Below are 21173 nucleotides of genomic sequence, written 5' to 3' on the forward strand. Positions count from 1 at the left end.
CCATCGCTCACTGTGGAGTCCTTAGCGCCCTCCAGGGCGTCTTTGTTATCCTCAAAGCTTCTTCCCCTTAGGTCCAAAATGAAATTTCGAATATGGGACGCGTCAAGTTTCCGTCTGAAGCTTTCTAATATATAGCACCCCTAAATAATCATCAATTCTGAAAGAACGCAAACACTAAGCGTGCAGAGAATGTCGGCTTCGCGCAGTCGTGCAGCGTATTGACATTCCACATCTTTGTTTTTCGTGCTTTCGTTGCTGCGTTGACATCTGTGGATGTAAACTTCGTTGCAGTGAGAAACAGCGCCGGTGTAAGTACGGCAAGCACATCTGGGAAACCTGCTCTCGTCGTTGGTTGTCACTCGATGATGGCTCCAACCTAGGTTTATGACTGCAATTAAGACCACGGTTTTTGGACGTACCGTCACACCAAAACGGCGGCATATGGGTGTCTGTAGCCGTGCCGGTGACAGTCGCGACGACAACTTAATGTGACTCCGTGACAGGGCAAGACTTGCTGCGATGCGAAATATCTGCAAGTGCTGCACGAATATCTATCGTTACGACAGCGTAACTGAAGCTTGCGCGCTAAAATTGCGACAAACGTGTACTGATGGGGAGAAACACACGACATGGAGAGCTACTAACAACAGTTCCTTGTTATTGCTTCATTTTCATATTATTCGGGCAATTACAAGGTTATCCCGCAAAGCAACACAAAAAGAGGACGTAATCCTCCTGACTAAGGCATTTGTCTCGCTGAACCAGCAGAAGTAGCAGTTTTTATGTTACAAAGAAACATAAGTATCATAACTAATACAACACTCTGTCATATTATTATATGGGCTTCATGGTTACATGGCTTCATAGGCTTCATGGTTTAACAGTCTCGGAAGAGAACAGCAGTTTACGATAGGTAGCGAAGCACTAGAAGTGGTAAGGGAGTACATCTACTTAGGGCAGGTAGTGACCGCGGATCCGGATCACGAGACTGAAATAATCAGAAGAATAAGAATGGACTGGGGTGCGTTTGGCAGGCATTCTCAGATCATTAACAGCAGGTTGCCATTATCTCTCAAGAGAAAAGTGTATAACAGCTGTGTATTACCAGTACTCACGTACGGGGCAGAAACCTGGAGGCTTACGAAAAGGATTCTACTTATATTGAAGACGACGCAACGAGCTATGGAAAGAAGAATGATGGGTGTAACGTTAAGGGATAAGAAAAGAGCTGATTGGGTGAGGGAACAAACGTGAGTTAATGACATCTTAGTTGAAATGAAGAAAAAGAAATGGGCAGGGCAGTATTGAGGAGGGAAGATAACCGATGGTCTTTAAGGGTTACGGGCTGGATTCCAAGGAAAGGAAAGCATAGCAGGGGGCGGCAGAAAGTTAGGTGGGCGGATGAGATTAATAAGTTTGCAGGGATGACATGGCCAAAATTAGTACATGACCGGGGTAGTTGGAGAAATATGGGAGAGGCCTTTGACCTGCAGTGGACGTAACCAGGCTGATTATTATTATTATTATTATTATTATTATTATTATTATTATTATTATTATTATTATTATTATTATTATTATTATTATTATTATTATTATTATTCATTGTACTGCTGATGTCATCACTTATATCATTTACGGCATCGATTTTACTAACCTCTTTTTCACTTAGTGGAATGAGAGGTGTGCTGGTGAATGTGCCTTAAAAAGCGGTTGGGATGACATCTGCTTCGTTTATTTAGAGAGGGAATCCCGGGATCAAATCCCGGCCGTGGCGGCCCCATTTCGATGGAGGCAAAATGCAAAAGCGCCGGTGTCCCGTGCATTGGGGGCACGTTAAAGATCCCCAGGTGGTCGAAATTTCCCGAGTCCCCCATACGGCGTGCCTCTAATCGAATCGTGGTTTTGGCACGTAAAACCGCAGAATTATTTTTTTTATTTATTTAGAGAGAGACCGAGAGAGGAAAGACAGGGAGCTTAACCAGGTGCGAGTTTCCGGTGTGCTACCCTGCACTGGGGTGGGAGAAATAGTAAATGGCCTTTTATTTGTTCTCTGGGCCTGTATACGATCTCCGCACTATTCAAAATTGGTTTGTACTGGTACCTCGTGCAGTGTACAGCCGAAATAACCTTCTGCTTCTATAGCAGCCAGTGGTCGTAGCGGTTTCCGCGTCGTTCTTCGCTCAACGTTTTTTTTTTCTTTTTCTTTTTTTTTTAAGCATGCAGTCATAGCTATGTCCAACCTAGGCTATTGCCAAGCTTTCGTTAACTATAGGTAGCTGCTGAAGAGGGTTCAGGAAAGTCTGCTGCGACTGAATCTTTTTTACGTGGCGTCTGTGAAGAAAGCCACCAATGTTGCTGTGCTAATTGGCCTGGACTGGTGAACATAATAGCGTGTTCATACGAGGAGAACGAGGACGCCGTTTCTAGCCACAGCTATTCCGTTGTCTTATTCTTCACTCCCTCTATCGCGTTAAAATCTGCCGCGTTACTAAACACATAACACATTCCTGAAGAACGCGTTGTCTGGACGGTGTTTGTCCATGCGGAGATAAATTTTCGAAGTCATTCAGGACTACTGTATGACAAGTGCTAACAACCGCCGAGACCAACCCACGAAAAGCGAAAAAGAGTACAATCGAGGGAGAAAGATAAGGGAGAACGTGGCCAGACAGGCAGCGCTCTCTCGCTTTTTCTTCGTACACTGCTTGATAAACGTTTATGTCCGAGGGAATCACGTAGTGGTTGCGCCATTCGGTCGTGATGTGGCTGCGAAGAATTACGCCCTCGGCTGCGTGGGTGGGCTGCTCACTTGTGCGCGCAGTGATCGTTATCACCGCGATCCTTCCGCGGTGTTTACTGCATCCGCTGGACGGCTTCGGAGGACGACGCGGAATGGAAAAAAACGCGGCTCCCGACGGGAACCGAAGGCTGGCGGCCGTAGTTGTCTCGACTGGATGCGTCTGCATACAGCCTCGCTCGCAAGCAATATCACTTATTGGTTCTGGCCGTACTAGAGGTGCAACTGGGCAATAAGAAACACCGTAATGGGGCGCCCCTGATTTTATTTTGGCACCCGAGGTGTCCTACATAAAGTGCGTCCGAAGTCGCAGTGCATGCAGGAACGTGTTTTACGGCGTTCGGCGGTAGTATTGTCCGTGCCGTAGGCGCCAGCGTTAGTGGGAGCCGGATACACCGACCGCAATTTCACCCATGGGGTAAAGACGACTGTGACTACAGCCTGCATGCAGTGCGCCTTCAAAAAAATAGATTGACGCAATCCATATCTTACCGATTTGACTGCGTCAGTCTTGCCTCTACAAAACCCATTAAAAGTCGATGCAGACGACAGTTGATGACAAGTATAACGGAATGAGCCATAAACTGCCTGCAAGCAACGAAATTGTAGCTTTCTATATACTTTGTGAACTGTACCGATTTTCCGTCCTTTTTTTCCTGATGAGAAACTGATGTTTCTATCTCTGCGCGACTTGGGAAACCTCCGCTGCTTGTGAATTCAGTGCGAGAACGTCGCCACCAATGATGCAGCTAAAACGACAGCCCCCACGCTTTGCATGCCCAGGCTTATTCATTTCGATGGGGGCAAAATGCAAAAACATCCGTGCATTTCGTACACGTTAAAGAACTCAAGGTCGTCAAAATTAATCCGGAGTCCCGCACTATACGGCGTACCTCGTAATCACATCGTCGTTATATGGCACATAAAACTCCATTAATTTTTTAAAACCTAAAGATGGCAGTGATTACTACGAGTGATACGTAAAAAGAAGAGAAAAAGAAAGTGTCAAGTACCTGTTAAGCTTTACTTGCTTTTAACAACTGCCGCTCTTCAGTTCCGGGACAGTTCTGACGTGCTCTGCTCAGAGCAGTTGGCTCTGAACTTTTTCGGGCGCTATGTGCGCAGACCGCAGGAACGGTTTCGTGCATTTGAGGGTCGCGCGTGTACCACGATCACGAAATTTTTTATTAACTATATACTATCAAAACAACGCGTAGCGTGGAAATAAACTGTGGGTGGCTTCCGCTTCGAAGAGGCTCTTCTTTACGCTATAAGTCATATTGACGCGAAGTATACGCAGCCCACTATATATGCAGTCGCCGGCCGTCTGCGCGAGAACGACAAAGTGTGCAGTATAGTCCGCGTCCCCTGTGAGTGTCGGCCATCATTAAAAGGACGAACGTTCGTCAGGCTCTCGCTTATTACCTTCGTGACAATATATCCGCGAATTTCTTAATCACAACTGAAAAGCTCCCTTTTTTCAACGTGGTAGCAATGGAGTTGTACGAGTTTTCACTAAATGGCACCAGGTTGAATATTCGCGTGCATCAGGTCTTTTTTGCACTTGTATTTCTGTCCCGCGCCTTGCCCATTTTCCAAGTGTTCCATACGGCACACTATCTGTTCTTTCCTTTTTCCCTCCCCAAGTGTAGGGTAGCCAACCGGGCACGACCTTGGTTAACCTCTCAACCTTTCCCTCTTCGTTTCTCTCTCTATCTCTTAAGGTTATCTCCTAATTAGCATCCAAAGCAACATAACTATGGTGAAAAAGGTGCTCTATGTGGCGCGTTACATAACGCTCTCTCTCTCTCTCTCTCTCTCTCTATATATATATATATATATATATATATATATATATATATATATATATATATTGTGCCCGCATCTTTTCATGCAGTGACGTAAAATTCACAACGACGCCTCGGAGCGCGGGAGTTCAAAGTGTGGCAGTGCGCCGGGGCTTTGCTTTGCGCTCGTGATGTGCCAAGAGTGCCGAAGACGAAGCGTTGCTTGCAAGAAACGCCTGCGGGTTCGGCGACACGCTGACAACATTTTCATGTAAAGCTATGAATAGCCGCTTCCGAAGGTATTTTCGACCGCAGTATTCCTGGCGACCGCGAGTACTCAGTGTTTCCTGCTGTGAAAAGGCGGCCCTGTATTTAGGATGAGCAGCGCAACCATGCTGCATTTGTTAGTATCGCACGCTTCACGTACGCTACAGCTATAAACTTCCCGTTCGTAGGCGGCACGTCGATAGTGTAATGGGCCGAAGAGAGCTGCGTATTTTTGTGCGCGTCCTTGGTCGTCTGCGCGCCGTACCAGCGCCGACCTTACGGTGTCCCTAATGTTTCCCATTCTCTCTCCCCCTCTTCCGCTTCCTCTCGCTCCTCTATAAAGGGAACACGCTTCTGTATAAATACCGAAGCATAGTGCCAAGAAAGCTATACCGGGGGCGCACCTATACACTCGTAAGGGCGCGGAGCACGACGCTTAGGCAGTAGTTCCTGTTTTCTCTCTTGGAAGTTATCTTTCCCTCATTCTACCCGTTCTCTCCTTTCCTGATTTCATGCCTGAGCCGGTGCTTTCTCGTCACCGTTACCATGGGTTACATGCAGCTCGACTAGCTTGTTTGCGCCGTTTTACGAAGAGACGTACTCGTGCATTGTGTGCGCAGCTGCCTTCGTTGTATATATATATATATATATATATATATATATATATATATATATATATATATATATATATATATATATATATATATATATATATATACTTGTATTATGTTATTAATATTCGTAACTGCATGGGAATGGGTTCTGCGGCCTGGCAGGCATGGTTTCAGTTTCACTATCTGCAGCAGATGTGCGTTGCCCTCCACCAACAAATACTTAGCTGTGGCACCAGTTGAACGTCTGTCGAAAGACCGTCGAGTGTTTCAACGCTTTGTGAAAGTGTTGTTTCATGGGACAGACATCAGTTGCTGAACTCCGTCGGTCTCTTGGATACAAACAGTTAAAGCTGCTGATTAGGCCTCGTGCGTCGTAGTTAAAAGCTTTTGGTTGGTTCACTGTTCCCGGCATCGCCGTTATAAGCTACACTTTTGCAATTACGAAGGTCGCTCTTCTCGCAGAACTCCAGCTTAGGCAATCGATGGAGTCGCGACTTTGACGCTTATAAGGCCTCTCGGTTCTGGGTCCCGTTTGAAGCCAGTTATTTTCCTTTAGGAGGCGTATACAGCTCGTGCGCAAAAAGACACGCCGTTATACGGTTTGAACCTTGTCTGTGAAGGTAGACGGTAGACCGAGAGAACCTTGTCTGAGAAGGTAGACGGCCCGAATAGCTTACTTATTTTGTGGATTCAGAGTGACGCGACTCAGCTGTGTACCGAAACTCGATGCGATCTCTTATCGGCGGCGGCCTTTTGCGCGTAGCGATTCAAAACGTTGAGCTGCGCCATGCTCTTTATATTGCGTGTCTGATTAGGTGATTTGGCCCGCCGTGTTGACTTGAATTAGGGAGGTAGTACATTATTTTTGATTTCACCACAAAATTGCCAGTTATATAGACCGTCGTTTCTCGACGGGTATTCCGGCATTCCTTTGAGTGTGTTATATTTTTTTTTTAAACATGACATAAAGGAAGAACAATCGCAGGCACTCGCTACCTGCACGCTGTTCTTTTACGCCCCGCTTCCCTCTTGTGCGGTGATTTGTCTCTGCCACGAAGTTTCTCTCCACAGTGATGAAAACGACCCGACCGACGTTGCACACTAGCCGCGCCAACGCGCCTTGTCCCATCCTCCTCAGTACGAACTTCACGCACTGTTTCTATTCCTGCCAAGTCAACGCCGTGTCGTCACTATGGCGACTGGCGTTGTGGCCGTGACTTCTGGAGGACGCGACGCCTTGTCGTACAAACTGGGCACGCTCCAGCGTCGGGATTCCAGGTAAACCTGCGTCTTTCGAGGGCTGGAAGGTATTCGAAGACGCAAAGGTGCTTGGGAAGCGCTTTGCGCCCCAAGGCGAAGGTTGCTGTCTCGGGGATGTAATCAACTTCGCGTCGTTAAGACGAGTGCTTCCTTGGATCCTTCCCAAACGAGCGGTTGTTCGGTATAGCAAGAGCGTCTTCCGGCTCCACTCCCCAGAACTTGGCTGCTGCCACGCGTGCTGCAGCATTGCACTCGCGTCTGATTTCCCTTGATTGCTTGGCTCCCCTGCATTGCTCACTCTGCGAAGGACGCCGCCTGTCTAGCGAGTGCGCTTTTAATACATTGTGCGCCTCTAGATTAGCCTCTAACGTTACTGTAGTTGGTTCTAGTAGCGTTGATAAGACGCTTCATGCGACGCTGCTCCTAACTAGACGATCCGCTAATTCGAGCGCAGCGCCGCGCCTCGGTCGCAGTAGTCGCTGCGCTGCAATAACGCTCCTCGTCCGTTCCTGCTACGAGGTTCCCGCTTGAGAAAGGCCCTTCACTTCAGTTTCGTCTATTATACGATCAAAATCTTTTATATACAAAGTTTGTAGATTGGTGACCTCCTATTGGGAGCATTGATCTCCTATTGGGAACTCGAAGCGTGGCACTGCTTTGCACTATACGGCTTTCTTTTTCTTTTCTTTTTTTTTTTGAGAGCGTAAGCCGCACACAGTTATTCTTTTTAAATATCACCGGTGGCAAATAGCGTAATTGCCGCTTTTGAGCTGAATTATACGAAGCGCCGGACGTTACTTGCACGAGCAATCGAAATGCGTGATCTCATAATAAACAAAAAAATCAATACCTAACTTTTAAATAATTACGGCACGTATAGCAATTTACGAGTTGTAGCCGGTGAGCTCCCATGGCATAACCAGTTAGAAGACATTCTAAGGATCGCACGGGCTTCGAGATATGCGCCGTGATACCTGCGGTAGAAATGCAATATTCTCCTGCTTACTTTTTAATTCGAAAACATTATATGTCCCGTTACGCGAAAATACGTTGTAGTTGGCGGCGTGACCGACTGATGGTACCAAAAATGGCCGACGGGGTAAACAGTAAAAACGCGTAAAATAATGTTCGGATTGACGCTAAATTTCTAAGGGGAGTCCCTTTAAAAAAAAAAGTAAATTGGTGGCTTTGAAAAGAAATTTTGCTGGATTGCGTCTGAACACTAGGCGTTCCTTGGCGCGAGTTGTACTCCCGTGAGCAAAAGTATACGGACCACAGGGTCGCCAAAAAAAAAACCGAGCACCTGGACGGCTCACGCTAGGATCAGAGAGGGATCGCATGGTCAGTTACCAGGAAATAACCCAGCACTACAGTTTAGCCAGGGCAGTGTACCCGCCAGCACACAAATCGCTTAACAAGCGACAAGAAGTAGCTTGGAGACGACTTCAGACGAACACCTACCCCAACCCCGTAGCCTATCACTACTACTACCCGGACCAATACCCTAATACATGTAAGCATCGTAAGCAAAAAGCGGATCTATTTCATATTATGTGGTCGTGCCCAGCCGAAAATCACACAAATCACGAAAAAGGTAATACTGAGCAGTGGGAGGCCGTGTTGCTCAGCTCTGACCCTGACCTGCAGGCCAAGGTCTTCGAGAGAGCTGAAGAAGCCGCCCGGGCCCAGGGGCTCGTGGCTGCCTAACAACAAGGTCATCCGTCAATACCTTGTTTTTAAATAAAGTCTTTACTCACTCACTTCTTCGTAATTAACACGCATAAGCGTAAACTGACGAGTGCACTAGAAAATTTGTAATGCCAAGTTTGGACTGCAGTCTTTGGTTTCTAGTTGCGTTCACAGACAGAAGAGAAAATTAGTTTTATCGTGCAATTCCTGGTCCGTATACTTTTGCTCACGGGTGTACGTATATGTGCCTCGAACTCTGAGTTGCATGTGTGTGTGCGACACTAAAAATGAAGTGGCCGTTGACTATACTGTATATCGAAGAAGGGTGGACGCTAAGGTCAAATGAATTTATTTATTTATTTATTTATTTATTTATTTATTTATTTATTTATTTATTTATTTATTTATTTATTTATTTAATATCACCGCCACTTACGAATTTATGCTTAGCTAGAACTCTCTGTCGAAGTTATTAACCACAATTGATGCGTGAAAACAGATCGCGCACGAAAGCCGTGTGTGGGTTCCCCTCAATCTTTTCATTTCTTCATTGGGAAATTAGTCTCTGTACATCGCTCAACCTGCGTGGGGTATTATGTTTGTGGCATTGCCGGCCTCAACATTTGGAAAGTGGTGCGCCCCTTTTCCGAATTATCGTCCATACTGTTCAAAAAATGACCCGCCATGGTGGCCCCGTGGCTATAATATACTGCGTCGCGCTGCCGAACTCGCGGTTTCGATCCCGCCCACGGCGTCCTCATTCAGGCTAGCACGTAATCCGAATACGCTCGTGTACCGTGTATTGTAATTAATTCGGAGCCCCCCACTACGACGTGCCTCGAAATCAGATCGTGGTTCTGGCGCGTAAGATACCATATTTTAATTTAATTAGCTAATGACTGGATGAACGTTAGTGATACATTCTCTGTTGTCTCCTTACGAGCCCCGAAATTCTAACAGTGCGTTCTAAGAAGCGAGAAGAATAGCCTCTTGAGAAGCACTATAGGCACAGTCGGGTGCGCACTGCGTCGTCCGCGCATACGTGTGGCTGCGAGGGTATATATATAGAACGAGCAGGCGCATTCTACGGGCGCCCTGCGACGGAACGCGTGTCGGTGCAGAGGGCGCATTGTTCTGCTTTGTGCAGAGCCGTTGTCACGCGCTCGCCGCGCAGCTGCTAGTTGCTCGTCCGTCTTTCTTTCCTTCAATTCTTTGCCTGAAGGTAAAGTCGGAAGTAAAATGTATGGTAGTTGTCTTTTAGTGACCTTGGCATGCCGCCACGCTGAAGTTTCCGGCCGGTTGCGCACACACTCGGCGAACCATTTGCGTGAACGACTTGTCGTCATGCGAAAACGACTTTCTACCGGGCAGTTGGTATACATACGAGTCAGTTGGACAGGACGCTCAAAGAGGAGCGGAGGCTGGTGCAAGTTTAAAGGTGAACATTCACAGCACCTGCAGAGTCAGGCACCGGACAGATAGATGTAATACGCGAACAGTGTTCAGAGAAACGCCCGAGTTCAATATCCACAAGAAGGTCGCGAGGTGCATGCTGTGGCCGTAAACGTAAATTCATGGATGCATCACTACGTGTGACAGCAAATGCCGCGAGCATGGTGCGCGTTGCCGGGAACACTGTTCCGAGACAGGTCCTGATAAAAAGAAAGCGGAAGAGGAAAGTAGAAGGGAGAAAAGGAAAAGGAAAACTCGTGAAACGTCGATACGCGTGAGCGTCTGAAAAGCCATCCGTTCCTACCAATTTTACGCCGAACCTTGTTCGGGCCACCGGGCGGGGAAAGTGGCACGACGTCTTCCGTGTCGATCGACATTTTCCCGGAAACGCTGTAGGCAGCTTGTACGTAATGAAATTTCGTTTTCCGTTCCGACGGCGATAGCGCGCTCTTTGAAATGTTTTCACGCGCCGTATACTGCTGCCCCCCCTCCCCCCCCTCCGCCCACCTGCTTTTTTCTCTGTCTGTTTCTCTTAATATTCAGTTTCCTTGCACATCGAGAGGTGATATACTGTGCTGAAACGTTAAAGGTTAAAGGTCATGCCTACGGTAAAGGTCATGCCTGTGCAGTGAAAGGTGTGCGCGAGTTATTAGCGGTTCCAGGGGAAGGTAATCAAAAGTAATTGAGAAAGACACAGCCTCTGCGTAGAAAACGTTCCGAGGAATCTTTTTAGGCTGCTGGGGACGGCGAAGCGTGGTTCTCCATCTTGCTGGGGATGAGGATTGTGTGCCACAATGTACTGCAACACAGCTCGCCGCTCTGTTGCTATGTATTTGCTTACACGTTGGGCACGATGCATAAGCAGGCCATTTCTGACCGTGCTTATCTGCGCGAGCATGCTGCTTGGTGTTCTGTCATCCCCTGCTCTTTCGTCAGTTAGTTAGTCTTGCAAAAATTAATTTTGACCAGTTATCGTTTGTTTACAGACATCTAGTAGACTGCCGTTTTTTGTCATAGGTTATAGTCTGTAGATTATTAATTAACAAAACTCATAGCAAGCTTGTCTACCGTCTATTTGCTGTCCATTGAAGGCCAGCAGCGCAGGAAAATACAAACCGCGTAAACGTTAGGCCGATGAAATAAACAGACAGCGTTGTCGTCCAAATGACCTTTACTTGAAACATGCATACGTGTGCATGTAGAGGGGATGTGCACATAAAAGCGACCAAGAACGAAACAAAGTCACCGACCGTCTCCTCATAGTATTGAATGAATACTGGCAGGTTTCAACTTTACGTGCCATCAACGTTTGCATAGGTGCGCATGCCTGAAAGGGGATTTAGAAGGCTGTACCGTGTCTGTGTTTGTGCTTATTTCATGGTTAGTGCCGTTTTTTAATTTTCCGCACCGATTTTCTCCCATTGAGTCGATATTCGAGCTCACCGATATCAGTTCCATGTTAAGATATATTACTTAGACTATTGAATGGGTTGGGTTGTTTGCAGAAAGGACAAGTAGGCGGTCATAAGTGCGTAGGCTGGTAAGCTTTCGCGCAAAGTTCACAGAAAAGCAATTATACACTTTCTGCTGCGAAAGTAATGTTTCGATGAGGTTAATGTATAGTCGGGTACAACTTTAGAAACAAAGGAGGCCCCGCCCAGATGACCGAAGCGCGACAGCCGATTGCCTCCGCGACTAAAATAGTCCCGCTGAATTACTCTTTCTAGAGTAATAAAGTTTACTTCCTCCTCCTCCTCCCGCTCAAAAAACCGTGCTTCTAAAACGCGTAATTATCTGTATAAATAAAGACTTTTTGTGTTTTTATTACTTGTTTGGCAGAGGTTTCGTGATTGGAATGCTACTGCACATGCCGGATCGCAAGAGAAAAATAACCCCGTGGGTTCTATAACGCTGCGCGTCATCTGCTTTTTAGCTTGGTTGTAAGGGACGTGAGTAGAAAGAGCAGCTGTGCATGGCTTTAGCCCTGGTTTACATGCACACGGCACATTTACTGCTCGTTCTCCGAGCTTAAAATGAATCAATTGCTATTTAACAAATACTCAAATCGAAACCATTCGAAACCATCGAAACCATTACAAACCTGGGGCGAGAATACGATTGAGGGAGGAAAGATACAAAAATGATTCATTCATCCTTTTAAGTAAGTACTCTTGGTTTCAAATAGCATATGATCTTTTGTTGTGTGTTTTCACAATCCTATTTTCAAGAATGTAATAGTTTTTCTTTTCGCTCCTTTTCACGTTTCTCTCTCTCTCTCTCTCTCTCTCTCTGTCTCTATCTATCTTTTTTGCAAGCCTGCAGTGTCGCTAGTTCGCGTAGCGTAGCGTCAGCGATGCTCGCTGCAATCTTTTGTCGCCGATCACGGCTCAGGCTAAACGCACGTGGCACAAATAGGTCGCAATGATATTTCCGGCATGTCCACCGCAAATAGTTTGGGAATCCATTCTCACGAGGGGTAGACGCACACGACTGACGCGGCTCGGCCCAGTTGGAAGCGCGGGCGGCCATCTTCTCCATCGGCGGGGTCAGCGGTCGTCTGGCTCGTGACGTCAGTCTAGAGTGCGTGCCCATTGGTGGAGGCTCGTGTGCATCCGCCTCGGAGGAGTAAACGGCCCTTTTTTTTCTAAAGTTGTACCCGAATATAGTTAAACTGCGGGCAATTGAAGTACAAATGTGAATCATGACAGTGCAAGAACGCGATGAACATGAACTAAATATAGAAGAAACAACATTTGCCCAAATAAGTATATGTGCAATAATCAATTTCGTCTCCCAGCAACGAAGCACGGAAGAAATAAAGCTTAATTTAGAAGATTCGCAGGAGCCGATTCTCTTCTGCCGCCTGTTTCCCAGAAACTTCGGCGGCGTTCTCAAAAACGACTGCAGGTATTCGTGATATTTCAGTGTCTAGAATGCTCTCTCTTTCTCTCTCTCTCTCTCAATTTCTTGGAAGGCTCCGCCAAAGTTTAAGGATTCTACGAACCACGCATCAATGACCGCAGCGCCAACGCCCGGCGGCGCGCCTGTGTTCGCGAGGCTTTCAGTCGGCGCGCGCCCTTTCGCTTTATTTGGCGGGGGATTTGATCCCATCGTTTGTTTTCTGTAATGTCAGCATGCTGTTTCCCGCTGGTCTGTTTTCCTCTCATTTAATGCGGATTCAAAAACGCCCGCATTTTCTCTCGACCGTTGTGCCGCTTACACCCCCCCCCCCCCCGCTTATTACTTTCGTTTGCTTAGTTTTCGCAGCCAAGCTGCACAGACGGCGTCTAACAACGCCATTGCGGACTCGTCCTCGGGGGCTGCCTAACAATGGGCACTGAAAAATGCAGGCGTGCGCCGAGTGATGTCTTACCTACGCTTCTTCGCAGGCATCTGTGTAATGGGATGCCCTCAACAGTCTGGCTCGCGTTTCTCGACAAGCTAACGACTTCGTAGAATCTCTGCACTCTTGCTCAAATTTGCGGGTGAATGTACTTGCGCAAAGAGCAGTTGTGGGATGCAAATGAAGTCCTCCGCGCGCTTTCTTTATTTGTGTTCTTTATTTTCATGACGTTTTACTAGACCCCGGTTCAAGCTGCCTTTTATTTTCTTCCTGTGCGTCGGTTCTCCTTTCCTGCTTTCTTCAATTCTGCTTTTGGTCTTTTTTGTTTCGTACTACTTTGTTTTTTCCTGTTGTGCTTGCTTTATGACATGTTTCTGACGTCTGTCTGTCTGTCTGATCTTTTCTTTTCTTTCCTTCCGTTTTTTTTAGGTTTGTTATGGAGGCTCTCGTCTACGGAATTGTCATATAAGCTTGACTTCTTTCATTTAGTCTTGCAGGCCGTGGTTTACGTTAACACTACAGGAGGCATCACGCGAGCGGTGCGTGTGCAGAACGGAGTATGTAAGAATTTTGTTCGCGTTTATTAATTCCGATTCCGGCGTGCGTCAAAAGAAATACATGCGTATGGCCATACAGTATAAAAATGACGACGACACTGCCAAGCCGAACTGTTGTTCTAAATATAGTATTAAAAATACCCGCGCATTCGCAGTCTCGTGGAAGCAGCAGATGTAAATTCGCCTGAGTTATCTCCAGAAGACTATCTGCTCGACGTGGTGCTCTCGAACAATTCAGCAGGGTGGACGTCAATCAATAAAAGGGAAAAAAAACGACAAATAAATCCAGACGAAGTGGCTATTATTAAGGTGATGTTGACTGTACGTTTCTACTTGGAGATTATCTATCTCTTTGGTACGATGTGGCGTGGTATGCTGAAAGGTTTATGTGCGAGCTGATTACAGCTCAGTCTATTTGCGACGAAAAAAAAAATTTTCAACGTTGTTGTTGGCCTGGAAGTTCGAGTGGCATTTGTCCGCGGTTTTCGCGAATGACAGTTGCTATAAACAACCGGTTTAAGTCGTCCTCCCATTTATTTTGTTGCAGTAGACATCAGCAGATGCCTTCTTCATTCCTGTCTTTAGTAGGACGTTCTGGTGGGCTGGTTGGTTCATAGCTTTACTAGTTTCTTATAACTGCTCGAGAAAACGAGGGCACAAAAAAGAAACACACCACGAGCGCAAAGGGAGATTGTCGAAACGTTCCACAAACAAACAAAATGATGAAAAATGTATCACTACGCCATCTGTCTCATTGCTTCAAGAAGTCAATTTTCTGGAATATGCCTTTTAAAATATTCCTTTTGGAGGTCCAAGGTTCTTTTTCTATTTGTTTGTTTGTTTGTTTGTTTGTTTGTTTGTTTGTTGTAGGTGTGTTGGGCTGTGAGTGCCGTTGAGCATTAGTTTTTTCACCACGTCTCACTCTTTCCACAGTCCCGTTTGTAAATTCAATAGTCGCCGTCAATCACTCCCCACTTTCCATGGTCGTTTTCATTAAGCCATATTTCGATCTTTCATCCCTTCATAACGTCATTTCCACATTTGTTGATCGGTGTCATATACCCCGTTTGTTGTTATGTTGTGTTTTTGCCCTTTTTGCTTTCTTCAAACGATTTTATGCCCTCGTCCTTCTCCTTTACACTGGTTATTTGGTAAGTGCCATATCCGTGTCGTTCACATACTCGTGGTCTCTTCCTGTTTTTCTTTGTTTTTAGTTTATCTTTCCCTCTTTTATGATGCTGTAAGAATGGCTCATGGTTATTTTGCTAAGAGCTCGTCGCAATCTTGGATACATTGTTAGCCAGCAGATAATCTTTTGTGTTTTTATGTTTATCGGCACATGTGAGAGTGACAATGGGGCCACGTGCACAGGTTCCCGAATGAAATATATGTATCTTGCTTGCTTTTCAAAACTGCGCTCGTGGTGTGGTGTGTGTTTCTTTCTTGTGTCTTCGTTTTTTCGTGCAGTTATAAGAAACGTCTAAAAATACAATAATTCCTGTCCTCCTTTCTTTACTTGCAAACCGCAGCTGCGTCCGTGGGCGAGGGGTGTGGCGGGAGGGGGGATGTTGTAGTGTTGATTTTGACCGCGTAGAGTCTTAACTCGGGATTCGGTGTAGGTAGAGCGGTCAGAAAAAAAAGTAACAAAGAGGTACCGTGGACGCACTTAGTGCTTGCCGCGCTCGTGTGGCTGTATTCTCGGTCGATAATATTTAGGTTGATATCACCTACCGTGCGCATGCGATGGATAAGCTAATGAGCAGCAGGCTGTTGAGGCAGTGAGACGCCGGGCTGGGCACTGCGTGGCGCCAGAGTATCCTTGAAAATAATCGACCGAGAATACTGCCCCTGGTCAGTTCAACGGGGAGCGCTGCGCTCAATGGGCCGTTATGTTTCGCGGTGTGTCAGCACTGTTGGTCCCAAAATGGACGGCCGTCATTGGCGCCCTCGACAACTTTCGGCACCGTGAATCGCGCTTGTGGCGTGCGACGGCGACCGCGATCGGAGGTGTCGTGCAGACACGCAGTCTGCCACGATCGGTAGCGCGCGTGTCCAGCGTGGCGGGCTGCGCGCAATTGGGTCAACAAGTCCGGCCGCCGCAGCCTCCAGTCCCGCTTTCTTCGCGGTGGGCGCATTCCCGAGAAGTCGAGGGGCGGGCGGCGAGGCGCCGGAATCTAGTCGCACTCTGCGGGGATGCGAACGAGTTCTTCTCGCCAGTGTGCCTATACGTGCAGCGCACAAAAGCGGCGCCAGTCTCCCGCGGTCCGTACGAAGGGGGCGGGCGAGGAATTGTCCGCGGCACGCCAACCTGCGGCCCCCTGCACCGTGTGAGTCGCACGAGGTCGTTGAGCGACTCCCGACCCGGCATCGGGTGTTATGTAAGGAACGGCCTAGCGAAGGCCAGGCACGCGATCGAAGTGAAACGCCACGTCGTTCGGTCCATTCTTTATTTTAATTTTTTGGATTTGCGCAAATTTATTACGTGCCATTCATTGTCGTTTGCTTCTCTTTCCTGGTGCGTAGTAGCGTAATACTCAGTTTGCACCGTCCATACACCTGATGGCGTCTGTGAAGGGTTATTGTATGACGGCTATAGTGATAACGTTACGGCAAAACTGAAGAAGCAAGAACGATGTCGCCGCGCGTTTAAACTTTTGGGAGAAAAAAAAAATAATCCACAGACTCCCTTGTTCTCGTATTTATACTCCAACCTACGAAATCCGTTAAATGCAGCGAAAGCTATAGGTCGTGTCAGCCAATCATAGAAGAAAACCAAAACAAGGATTCCTCAGTTGCCCGCTTCCGATCGCCTTCCGCGCGAGGGCGACTGAAAAGATGCGTCACGAATTAAGGATACTCAGCGGACAGCTTTTGTCCCTTCTCTGGCACATGCAGCCAGCGCTCGTTACTGATTCGCTGGCACGAGTCCTTGATTTTAAACTATGCATGATTGAGCGAGTTATCTGATCTTTAATATGAATTCTTGCATCGTCTGTATAAGTCAATTCTTCGCCTCACGTTACCTGTTTTGCTTACGTATTTTCGCCCTTGCGCTGCTAAAGGCTCGGGTAGCTCGCTACAAAAAAGAAATCTACATACCGCAGATATGTGTGCGCTCATCAATTGTAATGTTTGTGCAGTTTCTACAATAAGCCGTGAAAGTTGTACACACTCGAATACCCACAGCTAGTCACGGTCATACAGCTGTTGCGTGATAGCGAAGTGGAATCGCCAAGCTCGTTTCAACGCGAACGCGCCGATGTCAACGCTCGTGTTGTCCGCTTCTCCTTCTCGTCCATGCATCATCTGTGTCCTTGAGTACTTGATTGGTGCCACTGTTGCACATCGCCTTCAACCGTCTTGACGGTTACTTCGGAAGCGATCGCGTAAAATATTCCAGCCATACGGTTATGCTTAAATGCAGGGAAACGATTTAATCATATTGTCGCACTTAGCTTTCGGAAAAATTGACGCCAAATTGATCTACACCGTTGTGCCGTCGCAGATGAATATAGAGCGCACCAAGTGCGTTTGTTGACACGAAAATTCGGAATGCAGCATGAATGTGCCAAACTACCACACGATGTCACTCCACCTCTGTGTTCAGATATAAAAAAGCGGTTTTTGACACGAAGAGATGGGGACTTTAGTCACGTATATGGAGCTACTGGCATTAGCATTTAACCGTGGCATTTATGCAGACAATGCGTTTTTCACGCTGGTACCAGTCAATAATGAGACCGTCCGAGTTTATCTCCCTGACATTAAGAGGAAGAAGTGTAGTTGAGTGGGCCATGTAATGCATAGGCCACATAACCGGTGGTCTTTTTAGACCTACAGAATGGGTGCCAAGAGAAGGGAAGCGCAGTCGAGGACGGCAGAAAACTGTTTAGTCTGTTGAAATGAGGAAATTTGTAGGCATACAGTGGAGTCAGCTGGCGCAAGAAAGGGTAATTGAAGATTGTTGGGAGATGCTTTCAGTCTTGGAGTGGACTTAAGTATGATGGTTATGATAATGAATAACAACTGACTAGAGAGGCGATTGTGTCCTTGAGCTGAGGAGCACGTACGCTATAGTGCTTCGAGAGAAAACCTCCCCGCAGCAGCCTCTAACGATCTGTTCTCCCCCGGTGTTGCTGGGCAGGCAGCGAGTCGCCGCCGGTGTGCGGTCATCCTGGGCCCCGGTTCGACATTCCCGAGATCCTGGAGCCGGGAGGCTCCGGCGCGGGCGACGAGTGCTACCAGGCGGCGGCCGAGACCATCATCTCTCACTGCCGCGAGAAGGCCAAGGTGATGGGCAACGAGATATCGGCGCCCTACGAGGTGCCACACTTCCCCATCGAGCTGTACGAGTCGCGAAAGGTCATGCAGCAGCAACTGTCCACCAGGTGCGTGTGTATACATTGAGTGCCATCGGCTGTGCGATCATTTGATGTAAAAGTCGCACCTACCGCCTTTATGGAAGAGATACGACTCAGTTCGTCCGCTAACAAACAGTTCAGGTCATAAACAAACGTGTCGACTTAATATATATAGACATATAATCTTGTATCTCGTTTTCTTCAAAGGTGGTGAGAGAGCCTTTTAAATGTCGAAAAAGTGGAGAGATCTTTCAGCCTAGAGGACGTGCTTCTGACTTCAGTGGTCTATGGGGTTAGAACCACGGTATATCCTGGAGGTGTCTTGGATACAGACCCTACTTCGGGCATGTGTAGTGCATCTTGATGAGCGCGCAACACTACAAGAGATGCGCAGGAGGTCCGCGAGAGCACTTGGACGAGTGTAGGCGGGACTATAGTCAATCGGGAGGCCGCAAACATTACTAAAACCAAGAGCTCGAAAAACAGAGACTGACCGAGCTGAACTACTTGTCTTGTTTTGTTTTCGCACTCTTTGTTTTAGCAATGATTTTAGCAAGCAACAAGGCCAAGCATCTGTGAAAGTCGTAAATATGTTGCAGCTGGTGTTAACGCAGATATCAGAGTGGGACTTTTTGATCGATCGAATAGTAAGAAATAAAGAAATTAAACCAGAGTTGAACATCTTGAAGGGGCAGCGCAATGAAGACAGAAGGCAGGAACACACAGGGCAGCGCTGAACTCACAACTAACTTTATTCGTAGGCATACACAAACTTATGTACTACAACCCATAGCCACGTGCTCTTCCATCGATATCGTCATTATCAGTGCGTAGGTAAACACGCAACACCCTGTAATCTAATGCTACACTATGGGGCGGTTTAAATATTCAAATTCACTGTCATATAAATTTAACGCTGGCATCCTTACACAACGCGATCCTTTTTTGCTGATATAGTAGGCCTCAATAGTCTCCCTCGTAGTCTGATTTCTATTCGCGGAAAGTATTGTGGTGTCATCACAGATTGGAGTGCACCCATGCTCAGAGCAATGCCGCGCGACATGTGAATATGCATTACCCGTTAGCGCGCGCCTATGCTCAGACAATCAGACATGCTGGGAAAGGCTGCACCTCGCCTGTGCGCTGTAGAATGGGAGTTGTTTACGAGCTTCCATTTTCCTGCGGTCACGTCTATATCGGCCAAACAGGTCGATGCCTGAACATTAGATTGTCTTTGCATAGGCGCTCGCTAACGGGTAATGCCAAACTCGCATGTCACGCGGCATTCCTCTGAGCATGGGTGCACTCCAATCTATGAAGGCACCACAATACTTTCCGCGAATAGAAATCAGACTACGAGGGAGACTATTGAGGCCTACTATATAAGCAAAAAAGGATCGCGTTGTGTAAGGATGCCAGCATTAAATTTATATGACAGTGAATTTGAATATTTAAACCGCCCCATAGTGTAGCATTAGATTACTGGATTTTGCCTGTTTGCCTGCGCACTGATAATGACGCAATCGATGGAAGAGCACGTGGCTATGAGTTGTAGTACATAAGTTTGTGTATGGCCTTCGAATAAAGTTAGTTGTGAGTTCAGCGCTGGGCCTGTGTGTTCCTGCCTTCTGTTTTCGTCATCTTGCGCTGCATGCCCCTTCAAGATGTTCAACCAGTATCAACTCGCCCAAATGTCGATCCTTAAACCAGAGTATCTGTTTCACTCTCTTAAAGGTGAGCCCAGCGTTCGCCACATGTGAAGGGATGCGTAGATTGAAACTACGTTGAAACTCTACCAGAGCCTTGGACGTTTATCTTTGATGCCGACCATGTGAGTTCCGAGGCCTGTACAGTATGCCTCAGTGTGACAGGGGACGCCTAATTTGTATTCGAATAACAATACTCGTGGGTTCTTATCTCACTTCCTGTTAGCGTAGTTCTTTGGAGCAACCTGTCTCGTGGCGCCCTTCTAATGTTATAGCGCGAGAGTCTAGAAAATTGCGTGTTTCGAACTCGAGTCGCATATCCCCTTTCGAATTGGCGCATCGCGTACATACGAAATGGAAAAAGGCCATGTGTTCTCGACGTAATAGAGCCGACTCTCGTTGGTATAGAAATGAAATCTACAAAAGATAAGATAATCGTGTTTAGAACGTATTTCCTTGACCCGTTTCCGCGTTTCCATACCGGCGGTGCTTCTTTGACAGTCCGTCCGCGGCTTCACAGATCGTATGTCATTCGAGCCCTCCACTCTAACCTCTGACGCGCTCCCTCTCCCTCTATACATATATATATCTGGAAGCTACTCGAGGAGCGAGCAAGATAATACGGGCGATGGCAAGATAGGCATGTCGAGTGACGGCCGGCTGGTGTCGTGTTTCGCACGCTCACGCAGCATGCGCGATAAAGGGTAATCACCGGGGGACGATGGTGAGGTCGTGCCTCTTAGGAAAAGATAGGGTTTCAAGAACAATGTTTTTCATTCGTAAAACTAAGTGAAGCAAACAAAGTCAAGGCTTTGTGCGAGCCGCTGGAACGACGAAGCCGAGGAGCCTCTTTCTTCTGAGCCCGGCGTTTCAATGCCGTGTGTCGGTCCGTAGATTCCGAAGGCACGGAACAATTAAGTCACCGAAGGAGAAATTAATGGCTGCCGAAGAGAGAAACGTGTATCGGAAGTGGCGGGGAGAGAGAGAGAGGCGTTTTTCATCGATCGCTTTCTGGAACCCTTTCACCTTTACGTGAGGTAACGTCCTCCGCTGCTACTCAGGACGACGTGCGTACCCACTCGACTACTATATGCGACGTGAAAATAACGCTCATGAGAGGTGAAGCATTCCGTTAGTCACATTTACTTCTGCTGGCTTAGCCAATATGTAATACTGCGACATATATACCTGCGTCTGCGCGCCACCGCGAAAACAACGATGATGTAGCTCCGAGATATACGAGAAGGCGATGACGTCGTTTCCTCCGTTATAAAGAAACGTTAATATGTTTACAAGACTCCGGGTTTCAGCTCCTACTACGTCGCGACAGTATGCCG

At 47.1% G+C, this 21173-nt stretch overlaps 1 protein-coding gene across 5 annotated transcripts in view; it reads left to right on the forward strand.

Moving 5' to 3' along the window:
* Nucleotides 1-21173, forward strand: part of AMPdeam (AMP deaminase) — a 132766-nt gene that overhangs the window by 44520 nt on the left and 67073 nt on the right. For all 5 annotated transcript variants that reach the window (XM_065448916.2, XM_065448920.2, XM_065448921.2 and 2 more), the window contains one exon: nt 17914-18157. In XM_065448916.2, the coding sequence (XP_065304988.1) occupies nt 17914-18157 (244 nt within the window). The remainder of the gene's footprint in view (nt 1-17913; nt 18158-21173) is intronic.

Source organism: Dermacentor albipictus, chromosome 4, assembly GCF_038994185.2.
Source record: "Dermacentor albipictus isolate Rhodes 1998 colony chromosome 4, USDA_Dalb.pri_finalv2, whole genome shotgun sequence".
Classification (NCBI taxonomy): Eukaryota; Metazoa; Arthropoda; class Arachnida; order Ixodida; family Ixodidae; genus Dermacentor; species Dermacentor albipictus.